We start from the raw sequence: 20,070 nt of genomic DNA on the forward strand, positions 1-20,070 counted from the left end.
TTGGCTGTAAATCTTACAGTTTGAAAAACAGATCCTGAGCAGGTCTCTCAGACCCACTTAATGGTCCCCGAGTGCTGCAGCGTGCCTGGTCCCGCAGATACCTGCAGAAGTGCTGTAGCGGCACGCGGAAGAAACCCCACGGCACAAACATGGCTTGCATTCACATCTCTCCTTCCTGATGGGTGCCTGGTGATAGTGGATGGGAACCCTAAAGCTTCTTTGAAAGGAAGGTGCCGGGCCACCGAGCAGGCTTGCTCACCTGCTCTCATGTGCTCGTCTTACTGTTTGCCTCAGTAAGAACTGTGTCTTAGTGAGTGCAAACTGCACAGAATATGAACATTTGGGGCTGCTGAGGAATGGTCAGAACTGAGCATTAACTCCGTAAATGCCAAAGACTTCGACTGCACATATTTAAAAAACAGTAATATGTTATGGTATGTTCTTTTGTAAAGTGATGAATTATCCACCTAAATTTAGATTATTCACGTGAGATTTATTTACATAGGGCCATGCCTACTTATGGACAGGGACAAAATTTGCATTTTTTTTTTTTTTTTTTGAGGCAGGGACTCACTATGTAGTTCAGGCTGGCCTTGAACTCACTATGTAGCGCACACTAACCTCGAATTTGCAGCTGTCCTCCTGCCTCAGCCTCCAGAGTACTGGGATTACAGGAGTGTGCCACCATGCCTTCCAGCCTGCATCTGGTTTTGAACTGACTTAATTTTTCATTTCCCAGAGTCCTCACGAGGATTTAAGATTTTCCTGTGTTTTGTTTTGTTTCTGTATATGTAAAGGTTATAGCTATGAGCGTGTGGATGGCTCTGTGAGAGGAGAAGAAAGGCACTTGGCCATCAAGAACTTCGGAGAGCAGCCCATTTTTGTTTTTCTCCTGAGTACCAGAGCAGGTAGGCCATGTGGGTACTGGGTAAAAGGTGTATAGTGCTTTCAAATCCCGGCCACTAGTGCAGTTTCCCATGATTATATGAAAGGTGAGGTTATTCCTGAGTATAAAAAAGAAGGGACCTGAGGTCATTCACATGATTTATCAAGGTATTGGACTTTTAGCATGGTACTCTTTTGTGTCCAACCTATTCAAGCTATGGTTTCATCCGACAGTTGGGACTGAAATCTGGAATGGTTGGAAAGTACTTCTGCTCTGCTATGCCTCTCAACCTAGGAATGTCCTGAAAGATTTCTGTACTTTTGTGGAAAGTACAACTGTGGGAAGTTTTGTTTACATTTAAGTGAAGCACCTCTTTCCCATGAATTTGATAAATAAGGTAACCTCTTTGGTAGATGCCCTTCCTCTAGAAAATCTCTGGCACAATGTGATAAAAGCTTAACAAGCACCTAGGTGTTTAAAGTGAGGTTATAATAAAACTGCCAGTGATTTAAAATTACTTATGACAGGAAATATGATTTAAATCATAAATATTATATATGATAAATGTGTTGCTTTACCCATTAGAGAGTGCCTTCATTATACTAAAAAATAGTTTGAAATCAGCCAGGTGAAATCAGTGCATGACTATAATCCCAGCAGTTGGGAGGCTGAGGCAGGCGGATTGCTTTGAGTTCAGAGCCAGCCTGGAATACCTACATAGTGAGTTCATGGCCAGCCTGAAGTACATAGTGAGACCCTGTCTCACAAACAAACAAAAAATTGTTTAAGATCAGTTTGAAGAGATGAACTTTTTCTTATATCCTGGAACAACCAGACCTTAAATTAGTTTTGAACTTGTAACCTTAGTTTTATTATCTTATTTTTTTGTAGACCTAAATTCTGATGGAGTAGATGCCAGAATACAAGAAGATATGTCCTCTATTAAAGAGAGATCAGCATATTTATGAAAAGAGTTCAGTCTTATTTAGAAAGAATTTATTAAGTACTATAAAGGTATATAAAAGAAGTGTCAGGTACAGTCCCGGAGCAGGATTGTTTCACCACTGTATCTTACCTTTGTAGTAATGTCAGTAAGTAGTATGTGATCAGAGTCACTGGGCTGTACTCTTCCAGGGTCACGGGCCACACCCCTTATCTCAGCCATGTATTCATGTGGTCAGGAGTCTCAGGGGCAGCCTTAGGGAAAAACTAGAAGATCAGGCCAAATGTTGGGAAAACAATTCCACTTAAGCTTTGAAAGTTTCTTCATATTCGAGAACAGCACCATGTTTGAAATGTCTAAAATTAGGAGAAAGTTATTTCCACTTTTTAGCTAACCTCCTTGTCAGATGCCAAGTAGATCATTTAGGAGCGGAAGCAGACCTGGACATTAGCCTTTTCCAAATATTGTCATGTTTGCCAACACAATTTTGTAGAGCTTTACAGCGTTTTCGGTTTACTTAACAGGTTTCCCTCCAGCTTCCACGTATTTCTGATTGAGCCATGGTACCACCAGGTGGCAGTGATGGCTCATGACTGTTGCAAACACCTCGATACAGCCTATTTATAAAATTATCCCCCTTAGTGAACAAGAGCTGAATTCAAACAACATTAGCCCATGGAGATAATTTTTATGGAATACGTTTTTAAATGAAATAGTGCCTAGGCGATACTAGAGTAGCATGTAAAAGCACAGTTTAGAGCTGAGTGCTGTGGTACTCCCCTGTATCCCCAGCTACTTGGGAGGCTGAGGCAGGAAAGTTGCTTGAACCTATAAGTTAAGGCCAGCTTGGGCAACATTGCAAGGCTTTCAGCTCAAAAGCAAATAAACAAAAACTAGATTCTGGTGCCAGATCATGTGGAACTAAATCCTGGCTCTTTTATCTTCTGGCTGCACAACTTCATAAAGTCCTTTAACTGTTCAATGTTTCTATTTCAACACCTAAAAATGGTGATAATAATAGGACCCCAGGGTTCTGATGAGGGTGAAAGAAGTTAACATATTAAAATACTTAGAACAATGCTAGGCAAGCAGTAAATAGCATAAATGCAGCTGTCATTATGTGATATACAGCATGTAGCATCTCTTGGTAATCAGTCATTATTATATCTTTGTTCTAACATTAATTTTTTTATGAAGACTTTAATTAGCATGTTTCTGCCTGACTTGCCTTGAGATCCAGTTGTGAATTGGTAGTCCTGAAAAGCAATCCTTCAGTCCGGCTCTTGGCACAAGCCCTTTCAGGCTTACTTGGTTTCGAAGTGAGCTCTAATGACCCTGGCAAGAGTGAGCCTGTTTTATACTAGTTTTCACATTAATCAAAGAGAAGGCTATAATTTGTTTCACGGTTCTTTCAATTCCCAGAACTCAAGGTACCTGCTCAGGTCTTTTCATGTAGCAGTGAAGAAAGATCAGAAAGGTGTTTCATGGAGTGTTCTTGTCTTGAATTGGTTTTGTTGACTTGCCTTTGATTAATGTGGTTGGAAGTACAGGGAGACTGGCTGAAGTTTTCTCCAGTCAGAGGGAGGGAGTTTGCCACTCTGTTCAGGGTATCATCCCCTGTTTTCATTAACCTAATTAAGGGTCTTCTTAGTTGTAGTTTGCAAGCATGGCTAAGTTCTCTCCTCTTAGTAATGCCCACAGCAGACCTCTTTCATATTTAGATCTGTTTTCTGAAAGAACATGGGTCCCTTTTCACAGACTAATCAAAATACGATCGATATTTTTAAACCAAAGAAATTGTCATCATGGCTTTAAGGCACTAAATTAAGCATCCTCTTGCTATATACTCTTGCTTCCGTTGTTCTGTTGTAATTTTTGTTGTTGTTTTTTTCTGATACCAGAGATCAAACTCAGGACTTTGTGCTTGCAAGGCAGGCATGTTACCACTGAGCTAAATACCTGGCCCTATTTTGTTGTAATTAATTTTTTTAATTTGTAGTACTAATGATTACATTTCTTGTGGAGAGTTTATACATGACACATGACACATCTTAATTCCTTTTATTCATTCATTTTCCCTTCCCTCTCTCCCCATTCCAGCCATTGATTAATCCCTCCCCTTCCTTTTTTTGGTACATGTTTGTAGTACATAATGTTTACATTCCTTGTGTGAAGTTAGTACATATTCATAACACATCCCAAGTCCTTTTTTCATCCCCTCCCCTTCTCCTTTGAGAAAGATCTTTCTCCCTGCTTCTTATTATCCATCCTTTATTTTGCTCTGTATTTATACTTTGGCTTTCTCATACAAGAGAAACCATGAGCTATTAAAGCTTGTATGTCTGATTTATTTCACTTACTTGGTCTCCAGGTGTATCCATTTTTCTACAAATGACTCAAGTTTGTCTCTATGGCAGAGTAGTACAACAATGCTATTGTATTTTGTAATTAAATTTTCCAAATCAGACAATGTGAAGTCAGGCAGCTTTTTTGATCACTGCAAGGCTTGTGGATTGGGGGCCAGGTGTCAGTTTGAAGGATGAACTCTGTTGATTTGACTGATTTCAGTTTATCAGCGTGGCCCAGTGTAGCCTCATCTTTATTTTCCAGTTCCTCACCTATGTGCTGTTGATCATACTCCTTTTTGCATTATTTCAGGTGGAGTTGGCATGAACTTAACGGCCGCCGATACTGTTATTTTTATTGACAGTGATTTTAATCCTCAGAATGACTTGCAGGCAGCTGCCAGGGCTCACCGAATTGGCCAGAACAAGTGAGTGAGTTGAGCATTGGCATCTTTGTGCTTTCTTGACTTGTTTGGTTGGGGAGGAAGGAGTGTAGTCCCGGTGACTGGGAGTTGAGACCCCTGGGTTTTCGCTCAGCATTGCTGCTGACTCTTAGCATCGTGTCGAGTGGGTCACGTTACCAGTCCAGACTAACTTTGTGAGAAGAGCAAAGTTAAATTGTGAAAGGATTAGAAGGAGCCTTTAGAAGTCTTTTTTAACTAGACACTAACTCAGTTAAAAAAATGAGGTTAAGGGATTACAGATAAGCTAGAAGATAGTTGTTTCCTTTTGGCCTGAGATGATGTATATGTGCTAGAGGTTTTCCTTGGCCAGAGATAAGGAATCCCACATATGGTCACCTCAGCTGGCAGTGAGCATAGAATAAAGAGGATGGGCTTTGAGCCATCTCACATGGATCCATATCCAAGCCTCACACTCACTGGCTGTATGACGGTGAGCACGTACCTTAACCTCCTGGGCCTGCTCTTTTGTGCAGTTCTAAAAACAAGGATGCCACTAGTTACCTTAGAATTTAATGCTAGATCTCTTTAATGCTCAAGTCCAGTGAAAGAGAGTCCTTTTAACTGTACACTGAATATGGTATTTAGTTTTGTATCCTGCTAGGTGTATTTACTGGCATGCTTTTCCCCAGCTTTCTAGACTCTGACAGCACACTGCTCTTATTTGATGTATGCATAGGTCTGTTAAAGTTATTCGGTTGATTGGCCGAGACACTGTGGAAGAAATAGTCCATAGGAAAGCAGCCTCCAAGCTTCAGCTCACCAACATGATCATAGAAGGTGGCCACTTTACTCTGGGAGCCCAGAAGCCTTCAGGCGATGCTGACCTCCAGGTAGAGTATGTTGTTCTTCTCTTTGGACTAGACACGATTTATAGTTAGTGCTCTCTGTGGATGAGTATGTAAGTAACTAGCATTAACCACTCACTGTCGTCAGCTGTACAGTTGTTCTCTAACTCATTCCTGCTATAGAATCTTCTATGTGCAAAGTGCTGTAGGAAATAAAAATGAGTATGGGACATATGGGGGTAGAATACAGAATGAAGAGGATTGGCTTTGAGCCATCAAACTTGGGCTTGAAGCCTCATCATTCATTGGCTGTGTGGTTCTGAGCAGACATGTATCTACTTTCTTTTTGCTGTTTTAAAAATAAGGATGCCACTATTGCTTCAGAAGGCTCCTAAGTGACTTAGATTGAAAAAAAGAGAGAACTGACCATAATCAGTAATGATTGATTCCATATTTCCTTCTTAATCCCAGACCCTTTGATCAGTGGCTTATAATTCTCATTTTATACTCAGAGACGGATGAATAAGACTGAGAACTCAAAATCATGCAATAGAAAAAAATGAAATAATTAGATTTAATTTGCTTGAAGAAAGGAAAATTAGGTGAGAATCAAGTACTAGAATTGAAGATTCTAGAGAGATCTCCCTTTTGGAAGAAGGCGGAGGGTTATTTGATAGCAGCCCTGGAGTTAAAATTAAAACCCATAAGTTATAATATATCCTAGGTCCTTTTAAGGTGTTGGGTACAAAGAGACCAACTCCTAGGGTTCTAGGAAGACAGGCTTGGAGTAAGATAAATGTCTGATAAGGGTAGTAGCAGAGGGAAGGTCTGGTGTGAGAAACTTTGCAGAGAAGAAAAGACAGGAGTTGTTCTGAGGTGGGCAGCTAGGGAGGTAGAAAATTCGAAGATGGATGTGAGGCTTTAAACCTGGGTGACAAGAAGAAAAGTTAGGAAGATAGGCGGTTGGGCAGAGTTACATAAAGATGCAGATGGCCTAGGCTTTAGTCTATGAGATGTGTAGAAAAAACACAATATAAACATAGGCTGTTGTTAAAGGAAGACTCAGAGACAAGAAAAAGGATTACGTTTAGAAAAGTTTGTATGAAAAACCAGGCTTTAGAAGGAATAGCATACTAAGAAATACAATAGGTAGGGAGAAAAGTTACACAATATTATAAGCAGAGTTACCAAGTTTATAGTTAGTCCAACCATGGATTTAAAAACAGCATTTTCCTTACACATATTTTCATCTTTACTTACCAGCATTGCAAAGACAAAGGATCTTGTGGTTTTTTAAAAAAATTCTTTTGGTACAAGTTTGCAGTACATAATGATCCCATTCATCATCATGGGGAATTTGTACATGTGCGTAACACATCTTTTTTTTGGGTCTCTTTCCCATACTCTTACCTCCAACCCTTCTTCCTCTCCCAGTTTACCAAAGTTCTATTGCCATTCCCCGCCGCGAATTCTTTTTTTGGTGGGTATTGGGGATTGAACTCAGGACCTTGCACTTGCAAGGCAGGAACAGTGCCACTGAGCTGAATTCCCAGTTCCCCTTAATTCTTTTTTGTTAGGGAGTGGAAAACTTACAGGAAAGCCTGAACTTTTATTTATTTGGGCACTAGTACTAAAAGAATAACTGTAGGTTTTGTTTGTTTGTTTTGTTTATCTTAGGGATGAGTGTCCATGTTTTTCCCTCTGCTTTTCCTATGTGTTTTGTTGCTGACTCTGGCTTGTGCATCTCCTCTGTAATGGTGGAAGAGCATGCTGTACACTTTATTTTCACCCTGTCAAAGAGGCAATTACAAATGTAAGATGAAAGGTTGAGAGAGAGGTAGGAGCACACTGTAGAGACCCCTAAATATAGCACTCCACAGTACCTGGAGAGATGAGTTCATACTGGGGGTAGTGCAGAGGGTGACAGCCCAGAAGGCCCACATTCTGAGTGTCAGAGGATGATAGTTCTCCATATGATGCTAAGACTCTGTCTCTGCAGGGAACTCGGTGTTTAGCTGGGGATGGCCTGTGCCATGGGCTGCTGGCATGACAGTGTGAGGCTGGCAGATGTACCTCCCTGCAACTGGCCAACAGTTGTGGGAACTTAGACTGCTTGACAGGGCCTCTGTGAGTCTTCCCTCCTGGCACGTGGTTGTTAGAAAATTGCTTTCTGCCTCTGCTGTCTGAATTCTCTTTCCCATCCGGACTCTATGAATTAGTTGTCAGAAACATAGGTACTAACCCAGTGTCCTCATCTCAAAAGAAAGCAAGAGATTATTATTTTGTTTTTGTTTTTGTTTTTTGTTTTGGTACCGGGGATTGAACTCGGGTCCTTGCGCTTGCAAGGCAGGCTACCGAACCGCTGAGCTAAATCCCCAGCCCAAGAGATTATTTTTTAATAACAACAATCTAATAGTAAAATGATATAGTTTTGACATGATAAATCTTAAGTCATAAAGAGTTGTAAAGTCATGAAAAGGAAGGAGGCTCATCATCACGCAAGAAGAATACAGTGGAAACAGAAAGATATAGATGTGTGATAATTACTATAGGCTAATTATTATCTGTGTTGCTTCTTTCCAATTGTTTCAGTGAATAAAAATAACAGAATGAGTGGGCACTACCTTTATCCCCATCTTAAGTAATTTACCTAAGGTCATTCAGATTTAGGTCCAATCTGCACCTTCTCTAGCCTCCATCCACATGCCCTTAATTACTATAACATGCTGTGTTGCTTAAAACACAGGTAGCGCCTTAATGACTAATTGCACTCTTTTGTCCTTTCAAGTTGAGTGAGATACTCAAATTCGGCTTGGATAAACTGCTGTCCTCCGAGGGGAGCACCATGGATGAAATCGACCTGGAGTCCATCCTGGGAGAAACCAAAGATGGCCAGTGGGTCTCTGATGCTTTGCCCACAGCAGGAGAGGGGAGCGGAGAGCAAGAGGAAGGAAGTGAGTTAGTGGTTAAGACAGAGCAAATGGCTGACTGGAAATGTATCTTGCTTTTCCCTGGTAGCTGAACTGTGAACTCACAATATTGTTGCTTATGGTCATCTCATTCTCCAGGATTCAATTTGTATCTTTCCTCCCTGGGTTGTAGGTATCTTCTCCTTTAATTATTGGTAAAGCTGACTGTTTCTAACCACTTAACCCTTTAGCCTGAGCGTCACTTGGACAGAGCATTTGTTTACATACTGTTTACACTGGGCACGGCTCGGGTAGGTGTCATTTTAACCAGTCGATTCTTGTTTGCATGAGATGCACTCGCACATCTGTTTATTTGTTTTACTTGACTACTTCTTGAATACTTTTTTGTTGTTGTTGGTACTGGGGATCGAACTCGGGCAGTTGTGCTTGCTAGGTAGGCTGTGGAACCACTGAGCCACATCCCCAACCCTTGAATACTTTTTAATTTAGAATATTGTATTCACCGTTGATGTTCATTTCTAGTGCTATCTAGTAAGTTCTGGTTATTTTCTTTTACTCCTTTTGTTTATTTTATTTGTGAAAAGTAACCTATAATTTTGTGCTACAGTCTATAAAAACTTACTGTAAGTACATTAGAAATAATTTTTATACTTCTCCAGAACTCAGTAATACTCTTTTACAATACAAAATGGACATGTTTGGGATATTGACACTGAATAGGAAGGAATTGCCAGAGAGGAAAACTCTGTGTCACAAAATGACAGACAAAAGGATGTCTCCTTTTATCAACTGTTCATAATACAAAAATGATAGAGCTTGGAATGAAACAAAAAATTTCAGTAATGGTCAGTGATTATAATAATTCTGTGGGTGATGTTGACAGAGCTGACCAATATCTGACAGCCATCCTGTAATCAAAAAGTGAGAAAAAAATATAAAGTATTTATGCACCTTCTGGACCAAACAGTATGGAACTTCTTTGTTATTTATTTGAAATAACGGGGTTCAAAAAGTCATTTATAATTTAGATTAAGTCTCATAGGCAAACAGTTGAAAAATATGGGATAGCGAAATGCCAACCAGTCTGTATCTTTACCATGTTTAGGGTAGACATTTTATCGAAATTGTGTCACCCATAGAAAAAAAGGAAAGGTCAGTGTGATAGTGTAGTGTGTTGTTAAAAGAAAGACAGTAATGCAAAAGAAATAGGAAAGAGACTAGACACTGCTCTCCAGATTGTAATGTTGTGTTGTATAGTGAACATTTTAAGACATACAATACACAGAAAAATCATTGAATTACTTTGATAAAATTGTCACTTTTATATTTCCTGTTATATTATCGTATAAAAATTAATGAAAAATATGCAGTTTTTGGTCATCCTGTATTTAAGTAATTGGGCTGGTAGGTGGTTAAAATGCTGCTAAGCTGAGTGATTCCTCTTCTGCATAGTTGAATGACTTGTTTAAATGACAGCTAATTACAGCTAATGTCGATTGAGCATTTATTGTGTGCACATCCACAATGAAGACTCTGTCATGTCTTTGTACCTTTTCCCATTTCCACTTACTAGACCCCCTGAAGTGTAGGAGATGATATCATCTCTTTCGCTCCTTTTTTTTTCTTTCTGAATTTGGTCAGCATTTCTCTTTTTATACTTGGCATATTTTTTCCTTTTGCAATACTGGGGATTGACCCCAGGGCCTGTGTGTGCTTAGCATCTATTCTGAATTTTTGAATTTGGGATTTGAAATGTTATTTTTCACTTAGTACCTTTGTAATGATGTTTCCTAGTATCTATAGTTATTGTGAAATGATTGTACCAGGAGCAACTGGGACTCAATATAGGGTTGAGAGGTTTGGGAGTCTCACAAGACTGCTTAATTTGGGCTGGGGATGTAGTTCAGTGGTACCGTGCCTGCCTCACAAGCACAAGGTCCTGAGTTTGATCCCTGGTACCAAAAAAAAAAAAAAAAAAAAAAAAAAGACTTCTTATTTCAAGAGTGCCTGCTACCAGGGAAGCACATTGTCTTTTCTAGATGGTGTCTTCTTGTTTTGGTGGGAAGCGGACTGGGCCTGCCTTCTGGTTTTGTCATTCTCTTTTGTTTCTGTAGGAACTTGGATTTTGATCGCTTACTTTCTTCTTTCTCTCTGGCATAAAACTGTCAAGAGATGTCTCCCTTTTCTTGTCTCTCTTCCTCACATCAAAAAGCAGTGCCTTCCCAAATTTCTTGCTGCATCTATGTTCTAGTAGCTATTTCCCTTATCTGCCAGGTCTCAGACCCATATTCTTTCTCATTTGGGGAGTGACCCTCATTTAAGGGGTTAAATCTTATCTGTCTGATGCTTCTAGAAGCCCTGTTTTCTGTCTTTCATGCAGTCTGACGTGAGAGAGGAAAGAGGGCTTCTAGCACTCACTGACTGGTCTTGTGTGGGCTTTGGAGTTGGCTTAGCTGGTTTTGGATGGTCGTTTCTCTACTAACCTGCAATGGAAATTTATTGTATTTCCTGACTCTTAATTTTGTAGCAGGCATGGGTTAGTGGTAGTTTTGTTATCCTTGTTGATATTAATGATTTTTATAGGATGTGTAGAAAAATGAGAATTTAGGCAGCAGGTATTATTCTTTGACTTTTTTCACATTTTATTCTTAAAACCCTTGATAATATCATCCCATTTATTTTCTGCAAAAACTCTTTCTTGTTGTCTTACTTGTGTCCTGTTTTTATTTCAAGACATAATGTCCCCCCTCAGGACATTTACTGGAGGATATTTACTATATCTTTTTAAAAAACCCTACTTCTAGCTGCATTGTTTCTTTTTCCTCCAGTTGTTTCCTAAAGTGTCTGGTGTTTCTGGCTGTCTCAATGCCATGCTAGTAGAAGCCCACAAAGCAGAAGGACAGCTCTATGGTGAGCAAGGAGGTGGGCTCTTAGGCTAATTCCAGCATCACAGACAGAGCCTTCCTGGATGCCCACATGCACAGTCTTTGTCACTGGGTGACTTCTTTTCCCCAAATATAAGTCCTGAGGATTAGCGTAAACCTATTTACTTAAATTAAAAAGACAGGCCAGGTGTGGTGGCACATGCCTGTAACCCTAGCGTTCTGGGAGGCTGAGACAGGAGAATTGCAGGTTCGGTTCCCCTCAAACAACTTAGCAATTTAGCAAGACTCTATTTTAAAAAAGAGGCTAGGGATGTAGCTCAGTGTTAAGGCTTTGGGTTCAAGCCACAGTATAACAACAACAACAAAAAAAAAAAAAAGGAAGAAAGAGAGGGGGTTCATGGTCCTCCCATTATTTGGTGTGCAGACCTTCTATCGGTCCCTCTATCTATAAGTCCTAAGCTTTTGCGGATCCAGGTTCCCACAGTCACCCCTGAGCTGGGCACCTACTCTTCCATTGTTCTCATTATCCTTCCACCCACTTTCCATTTTGCAGAGTTACTGAATTTTTTTCATTTACTGTTGCCTCATATATCTTCTTAAAAATCCCTTTACTGTCATTTAGTAGTTTCAGATGAGAGAAGAAATAGATCTATATGGTCATATTTTTAAGTTATATTTGATTTCCTTAAATACCAAAGCTTACACCCATTACTGCATTCATCTAGATTAAATTTATCTTATTCTCCTAACATTTACTAGAATAAGATAAAACTGCACTGTTTTCAGAAAGATGATTGTATTTCTCAGCCAATCCAACTCTCTTAAAAGTTGTATTTTTTTTTTTCAGACTGACCAAGTGCCAGAAAGATTCCCCAGATGGATTAAAATTTGGAATGTTGTCTTTGATGAATGGGTCTGGGTTCGGTCTGTGGTAGATGGTTCCGCAGGCCAGGTGCAGGGCATGATCCAGACCTGTGGGCTCCAACGTCCCATTGGCTGCACAGTGCAGACTTGGAGGAAGATTGAAAACATAAATGAATACGAAGGACTGGTAGTTAAAGCAGCCCCAATCAAAATTACATAAAAAACAAGGTTACTTTATCTTGAATGCCAGGGTTTAAAAAAAACCACATTATATGACAAGTTGAGAAGTTCATGCAGTAGGAAGCCACATATGTTGATCATATCTGACACTTCTTAGCTCTTTATTTTTTTCCCCACTTGTTGAGTGCCTCATTGAAAGCCCCCTGCTGATTTAATTAGCAAATGCCAATTAGAATTACAGCTGGTTAGATTTGGGTACAAGTGTGAAGCAATTGATCTCTTGAGAATGAAAATGTTTTGCTTTCCTGCTCTCTAGGGAAAACATACTTGTAGCTGATTTCATAATGCTGAGAAATTCGTTATTTGGTAACATGTGCTATTAAATACGCTTCACTTTAGAACCAGTGCCTTACCTGTCTGCAGTTGCCAGTCTTGGCTGGTTAGCACTTGATTCACGATCTTGGCCAATCACCAGCCTCCTTGAGTCTTTGTGTCCTCATCTGTAAAATGGTGCTATTAATGTCCGCTGTACTCTTACACAATTGGAGAAATCAAGCACATGAAGAGATGTGAATGTGCTCTGATGGCATAAAGTGCTATTCAGGATTACATTATTGTCCTTACTGTTGTCACCGTAATCATTGTTTGCCAGCCTGTTCTCTCCACTTTTTCTATGCACTGAAAAAAGTACACTGGCCTTAGAATCAGCAGGTCCTGCCTTCTTCATTTATTAGCAGTGAGATTAAGGAGTCTCTTAACCCCTGTGCAAGCTGCAGTTTCTCTTTTCCTAAGTGGGGTTAGTCATATCAGGATTGAGGTGAGGACCATGAAGAAGCCTTTTGAGATTTGTAGAGTATTATAAATCCAATTATTTTTGTGAGTTTTCATTTTCTCATAGACTTGCTGCTTATTCCTTTTAATATTATAGGAAATGGGGGAAAGTTGAGTATTAAAAGTGTTTGGGTTTTTAAAAATTAGAGATTTTATTAGGTTTTATTTTTTAAATTACTGAGATTTGTGCTGAGGAGTAGTTGTGGAGTGAACAAGTTCTGTAATTTGAGACTCATCAAGGTGGAGGGATCCTGTAGAGATTCACCCATCATCTGGGTGGCACAAAAGGGGTTTAATGCACCTTTTCGCAGTTCTGGGAATTAAGCCCAGGTGACCTCTACCAATGAGCTATATCCTTAATCCTTTTTTTATTTTGAGACCAGATCTCACTGAGTTTACAAGGCTGCTCTTGATCTTCCTGCATTAGCCTCCAGAGTAGCTGGGATTTTAGGCATATGCCATCATGCCAGGCTTCCAACAGGTTTTAAGCCATGCTGTGTCCCTGAAAAGTGAGTGTATGGATTTTCACTGAGAACCCAACCTCATCAATGTTGGTGTGACAGGAAGTACAATACTTTTGTCACAGGCTTGTCTTGGTCTCTTTAGAATATGGTCCTTTCTCTTGTTTGCCCTAATTATTACTTCAAATAGCATTAATCTATCTCTCAGTGTCTGACATTTTACCCTTTGTGTTTTACATTTTAGAAAACCACATGTACTTATTTGAAGGTAAAGACTATTCTAAAGAGCCCTCTAAGGAAGACAGAAGATCATTTGAACAACTAGTGAATCTTCAGAAAACCCTTTTGGAGAAAACAAGTCAAGAGGGCCGGTCACTCCGAAATAAAGGCAGTGTGAGAACTGATAATTTGTCTAAAAGCATAAATATTTCCAAAGTGTCATCTTAAGAGAATAAAAAAGAATGTTGGAATCATTTTGTTCCCTTAGGATGATTTATTGAGAAATAAGTATGTGTTTGTTGCCATATAACCATTAACTAAACCTTAATATAAAAACTACAAAAAATTGGCATAATAAACATTTGAAAAGTGAATATATTATGTGATTAATGCTGGTCAAAGTAGCACCCCTAAAGGGATGACTGTATTACACCAAAAAACTGTCTGTTGCTTTTGATAAGCATGGCCCTGCATCATTAAGCAAGGATGGCAATCATAAATGATATATGTAAATTCACATTGTTTGGTGCTGTGTGCCCACTAAATGTTAGCTACCATTAACATAATCATGATGTTGAAATGTTCTGTTTTAAAAGATTTATATAATACATTTGCTGAAAGATTTCCATCAAAATTGGTTAAACTTAAAATGGCATAGGGCCAGGGATTTAGCTCAGTGGTTCGGTGGCCTGCCTTGCAAGCGCAAGGACCCGAGTTCAATCCCCGGTACCAAAAAATAATAATAATAATAATAATAAAAAAAATAAAATGGCAACCTACAGGGTAATGCTTTCAATCAAGAAAAAAAAAGTTACTATTCTGAATTTCCTAATTCCTAATGAAATGAATCAGAATGACCGTACAATCCCACCAGTGCTCTGGCTGAGTGCAGAGCACAGTGGCTGCTGTGCCTACGAGATGCTCAGTATCTTGCCGTACATTGCAGTACCTTGCCGCCAGTTCCCACCATGCAGGAGGAATGCAGGACAGCACGGAGGTGCAGTATTTTTGTGAAACACTAAGCATGTTGCTTCTGTACAACATGTGCTTTAGCAGTGAATGAAGCTCATGGGAGAGCAGGCAGCTCCTGACCTTCCTGGCTGTGAATCTTGCTCTTCCTACAGGTTCTTGTCTCAGGCCTTGTGGAGGGTTCTAGCAAAAGGAAGCAGATTCTGAGCCCTGGAGAACTGGAAGATAGATGGAAGAAAAGACAAGAAGCAGCAGCCAAGAGGAAGAGACTGGCAGAGGAGAAGAGGAGGCAGAAGGAAGAGGCTGAACATAAGAAAAAGTATGTCTGTTATGAACTTAGCCAAGGGTCACAGTCACTGAAGGTGTCACAGACATGTAGAGCGAGCAGAGCTAGCTGCCCATCAGTTTAAGAACAAAAAGCTTTTATCAAGCTGCTAGTTCCTGTTGGTAGCAGAATACTTCATAAAAGATTTTACTTGAACATTTAGTCTCCTTTAGTGAAAAACCCTGAGTGCCTAAGGCAGAGAAGATGCATTCCATTGAATAAGAAATTTTGAAGATTTTATTATAGCTTTGTGACAAGGAGTCATTTATTTCAACAGTCCCTTTGAGTCATATTCTTAAACACAGGGACATTTGGTGGGTGCTCATTATTGAAGTGTAGTCAGGAGGCAGGCTAAACAGGAAGACTTGTGTATTTACAAATTAAGCGCAAAACTTCAATCAGGGTGAGCTTTTAATTGCATTCCACTTGGCAGTTATTATTTGTGAATAGCAGTGCAAAAATGTGCTCCCAGGGGAGGTTGATTTCCTTTTGTCTCTGGCCTGTTGCAGGATGGCCTGGTGGGAGTCCCACAATTACCAGTCTTTCTGCCTGCCCTCCGAGGAGAGCGAGCCAGAGGACCTTGATGGGGGCGAGGAAGAGAGTGCCGCTGAGCTGGATTACAAAGACCACGACTCAGCCTCCATCCAGTATGTCAGCGGTGATGTCACCCACCCACAGGCCGGGGAGGAGGATGCTTTCATCGTGCACTGCGTAGGTAGGAGAAGTGACGTGAGACTGGGGAGGATGCCTGAGTCTTCGTGGTGCTAAGAAATGTGGAGGATGAGGCAGAATTGTGACCTAAGGGTGATGGTCCTGGTGCTGTGTTGTGTGGTCAGCAGAGCATGAATTCTAGAATCAGGAGGATGAGGAGTTGACTAAGGGGTCTTTCATTTACCTGGTCATTGCCCATTCTCTCTTCTTGCTTCTTTATCCATGTTGAGTAATACCAGCCTCATCCTCTCCACAAAGTTGTAAAGAAGAAAGGAGATCACATTTAGAAGACAGATGCATCCTTTGAGAAAAAGTGGAACTCCAAGTGTGTTCCCCCTCGTGACCTTTGCACTTTTTACTTCCTCTGCTTGGAATGCTTTCCCCCAAAGAAGAAAATCAGAATTGTTCTCTCAGTTGTCTCCTCAGAGAGATCTTCCTCATCACTTCATATAAAACGGTCTGCATCCTCACCTCTGCTGTTCTGTCCTTTCCGCCCTATTTTCCTTTGTCACGCATATCACTGCCTGACGTATTAACATATGCATCTGTCGTCTAGACTGTCTCATGGATTGGAAAATAAGTTTCATGATTTTGTTTGTTCGTCCCCTCCCCTCTTTGGTCCATTGTGGTAAAATATGCCTGACATCTGATACATATGAACAGATACTTGGAGTATGAACTCAGCTGTGTTGGCAGTTACTAATCAGACATGTTAGTAGCCACTTGAATAAGTCATTTAACTTCTCCTCTTCCTCGTCTGTAAAATGGGAGTTGGGTGCTAAGGAGTTACCAGAGCTCATTCGCTGATGGTTTCCATCTCGTCTCTACCCTTCCTCAGTCATTTCCCTAGAGTTACAAACATACCAGCATCTAGATGCTTTCCTGTTGTGGTGACCCGTTAGCTCCCAGAAAACCTAAATGAATGTAAGCAGTCCAATTACAGTATTTCTAATTTTTTTTTCCTTTGAAAAGTCATTCCTCTACAAGCCTATTTTATATCTCCCCCCGTTTTTTAAAATAACTTGTGGGCTACACTTTGTATGGGTGAAAATTTTCTTTCTTCTGTCAGATGATTCTGGCCACTGGGGGAGAGGTGGTTTATTCACAGCTCTGGAAACACGATCAGCTGAACCAAGAAAAATATATGAGCTGGCTGGAAAAATGAAAGGTAAGCAAAGCAGAGGGGAGGGTCAAGAATGGAGTAAGACAGAGTGGGACACTGAAGATGATATCATGTGGGTCACACTGGATAGAGTCAGAAATGCTGATTGGGGTCTGAATTCTGCCATCCTTTAGCTAGTTGTATGAGTCTGAGCAATTCCTTACCACTTAAGTCCCTGTCTTCTCAACTGTAATGTGTGAATAATACTTGTATGCCTACTTCACAGGACATAGGATAATGAATTTGAAAGATGTCAATCACTGCAGGTATCTTAAAATATTAAATGAGGTTTATTTCATTGTCCACCTCAATCCATCATCTAAAGGAATCTCTCATAAAAATGTTACAGACCTATGGGAGAGAAATCAGATACATGAGTCATAGCTGTGTTTTTGGTTTGCGGGGAAGAGGGAGGACTATAAGGTCCATACAGCCTGGGGTACAACTTAGAAGTTAAGTTGTTTGGGACCAGGGCAACTGTGAAGGCTGAGCGGGACAGTACTGTCTCTGGGCTCAGAGAAGGGAAAGGCATTTCCTTTTATATGCAGAAATCACAGCCCGGCAAGAGGAGTAAAGCTATTATTATGGTTATATCCTGGGGGAGTTAAGCATTTACAAGACTTTGTCCAATAAAGAAGGGTTTTCCAGATTTCTTAGGGATTGGTTTTTCCTAATTCTTCTGTCCAGTTCTCTCAAGTGGAAAGGGTTATAAGGACCTAGAATGAAAATCCTATGTAGTAAGATAGATTTCCAAAAGACAGGCTTAATGTATATTGAAATAGTCAACCTAGATCTAGATGATGATTTGATAGCTAGAAAATGGAGAACCTAGGAAAAGTCAGGGCCAGAGATACAGACTGTACTTCTCTGTTTAAAGCTATGAGGGATAAATAAATAAATACAAACAAACTATGAGGGAGAAATGAGAAGATATAGAATAGAACATGGGAAATATCTCTGTTTCTTGTTGATACAAGAAGAAGAGAGAGAAAGCAGTATCAGAAAAGTAAGAGATCCTTGAGGCGTTAGTGTCTGAACTAAAGTTTGAGTAGCCCTTAGCCAAAAATGCTTGGGACCAAAAGTAGTATTTCGGATAATCAGATGTTTTTATTTTGGAATATTTGAATATAGAGAGAGACCTCTTGGGGATGGGATTCAAGTCTAAGCACAAAATGTATAGGTGTTTCATACAGACCATTTAAACATATGGCCAGGTGTGGTGGCGCACGCCTGTAATCCCAGCCCTGGGGAGGCTGAGGCAGGAGGATCGCTGGGAGTTTGAGACCAGCCTGGGCTACATAGTGAGTTCAAGGGCAGCCTGAACTACAAAAAATAAAAACAAAAAAAGTAGCCTAAAGATAATTTTACACAACACTTTAAGTGCACCTGTGTTTTGATGGTGCCCCATGCCTACAGTCAGGTGTGAAGTTTCCCACTGTGGCATCATGTCACTGTTCAAAACTTTAGGGTTTAGGAGCATTTTGGATTGGGAATGCTTACCCTGTACAGGGGGAAAGAAGATAGGAAGAAGGAAAAGTGGTCTGCGATGTCAGACCTGTGTCATCCTCATGGGAAAAGGCCACTGGATTTGACCCTACTTTGGTCATATGACCTTGGAATTCTTTGAGAATGTGAAGACTAAAACCTGGTTGCACAGACTTAGGGCAGAAGTTTTTTATCTTTGCCTCTTTTCTTCAGAGTTGTGAGTGTACACTCTTCTCTGGAGAAGGACTGAGGTAGGGTATAGCAGAGTAGATGGAACCGGGCTGGAACTTACCAGAGAAGGCTTCATGGAGGTGGGGACAGTTATCTTGGGTCTGGAATGATGGGCTGAATTGGAATAAGTGGAGAGAAATGGCAAGAGGATTTCTACCAGCTGCGTTCTATAGCATCCTCTCGCCATCTCCTGTTCCCAGTATATGGGTACGGAAGGACTCGGCTTGTTACACAGTTCCTGTGTGTGGGCCAGGCAGGCTGGAGAGTAGGGTTTAGGCCAAGAAAGAGGAAAGTTGGATTTAATTTATTTTTAAATTTTATTTAATTTTTTTGGTACCAGGGATTGAACTTGGGTCCTTGTGTTTGCGAGGCAGGCACCAGAACCACTGATCTAAATCCCCGACCCGAGAATTGGATTTTAAAGGGAGGCATGGCTGTATCATGGAAGTCCATACAGCTTGTCCAGAGAGCATATCCAATGGATGATGAATAGTCTTTTGGGAAATACCAGAAGAATGGCATAACAGAGCCAGTATTTTCCAGTGACTTAAAAGATGGGAGTGTGCAAGATACCTATAATTTTATTAGAACAAAAAATTCAAACTATGTAAAGCCCAGAATTAAATTAGCACATTTGTGTAGAGCATCCATTCAGTTTGATTTGGATAGGATAGTGTGTTAGTTACCTTTCCATTTCTAGGACAAAATACCTGATATCTGCAACTTAAAGGAAAGATTTATATTGGCTCATGGTTTCAGAAGTTTCAGTCCATAATTGGCTGGTTCCAAGGCAGACACATCATGACAGAAAGGTTTGGAGTAGGAAGCTGCTCAATCAACTCTTAGCAGCCAGAAAGCAGAGAGAGGAAAGAGGAACCAGAGAAAAGATGCACCCTTCAAAGGCACACTTCAGTGGCCCATCTCCTCAATAGGACCTACCATCTAAGAGCACAGTCAGCTATGAACTCATCAGTAAATTCTTTTTTCCATTACTAGGGATTGAACTCAGGGCATCTGCACTGAGCTACATTCTTAGCCTTTTTATTTTTGAGACAGGGTCTTGCTAAGTTTCCCAGGTAGAACTTGCACTTGCTATCCTCCTGCCCGAGCCTCCCTAGGTGGTGGGATTATAGACACAGGCCGTTGAGTCCAGCTTTATCCATGAATTAATCCACTAATGGGTTTAGTGTTCCCAAGACCCAGTTACCTTCCACAACCCCACCTGTGAACACAAGCATTTTAGGGGATATTTTTGATCTAAACCATAAAGAATAGAAAAATACATGAATAGAGATAGATATAGTTGGGTCAGAGATTTGGCTCAGTGGTCTGCCACCTGCCTCACAAGTGCAGTTCGATCCCTGGTACCAAAAAAAAAAAAAAAAAAAAAAAAA

At 40.4% G+C, this 20,070-nt stretch overlaps 1 protein-coding gene and 1 long non-coding RNA gene across 5 annotated transcripts in view; one reads left to right on the forward strand and one right to left on the reverse strand.

Annotated features, from left to right (window-relative positions):
* Chd1l (chromodomain helicase DNA binding protein 1 like) overlaps window positions 1-20,070 on the forward strand; it is a 99,901-nt gene that overhangs the window by 22,772 nt on the left and 57,059 nt on the right. For all 4 annotated transcript variants that reach the window (XR_004515066.1, XM_033758252.1, XM_019207349.1 and 1 more), the window contains exons 11-18: window positions 798-908; window positions 4,488-4,602; window positions 5,315-5,468; window positions 8,212-8,377; window positions 13,819-13,967; window positions 14,918-15,081; window positions 15,597-15,802; window positions 16,868-16,966. Coding sequence is in view for 3 of the 4 variants with exons in the window: in XM_033758252.1 (XP_033614143.1) it covers window positions 798-908; window positions 4,488-4,602; window positions 5,315-5,468; window positions 8,212-8,377; window positions 13,819-13,967; window positions 14,918-15,081; window positions 15,597-15,802; window positions 16,868-16,966 (1,164 nt within the window). In the remaining variant the exon portion in view is untranslated. The remainder of the gene's footprint in view (window positions 1-797; window positions 909-4,487; window positions 4,603-5,314; window positions 5,469-8,211; window positions 8,378-13,818; window positions 13,968-14,917; window positions 15,082-15,596; window positions 15,803-16,867; window positions 16,967-20,070) is intronic.
* Window positions 11,577-20,070, reverse strand: part of LOC109118039 — a 25,475-nt gene continuing 16,981 nt past the window's right edge. The window contains exons 2-3 of the long non-coding RNA XR_002025309.2: window positions 12,696-12,782; window positions 11,577-12,248 (exon numbers count right to left, since the gene is read on the reverse strand). This is a non-coding gene — a long non-coding RNA (uncharacterized LOC109118039). The remainder of the gene's footprint in view (window positions 12,249-12,695; window positions 12,783-20,070) is intronic.

Source organism: Fukomys damarensis, unplaced genomic scaffold (genome assembly GCF_012274545.1).
Source record: "Fukomys damarensis isolate Sample0158 unplaced genomic scaffold, DMR_v1.0_HiC HiC_scaffold_33, whole genome shotgun sequence".
NCBI classification, from domain to species: domain Eukaryota; kingdom Metazoa; phylum Chordata; class Mammalia; order Rodentia; family Bathyergidae; genus Fukomys; species Fukomys damarensis.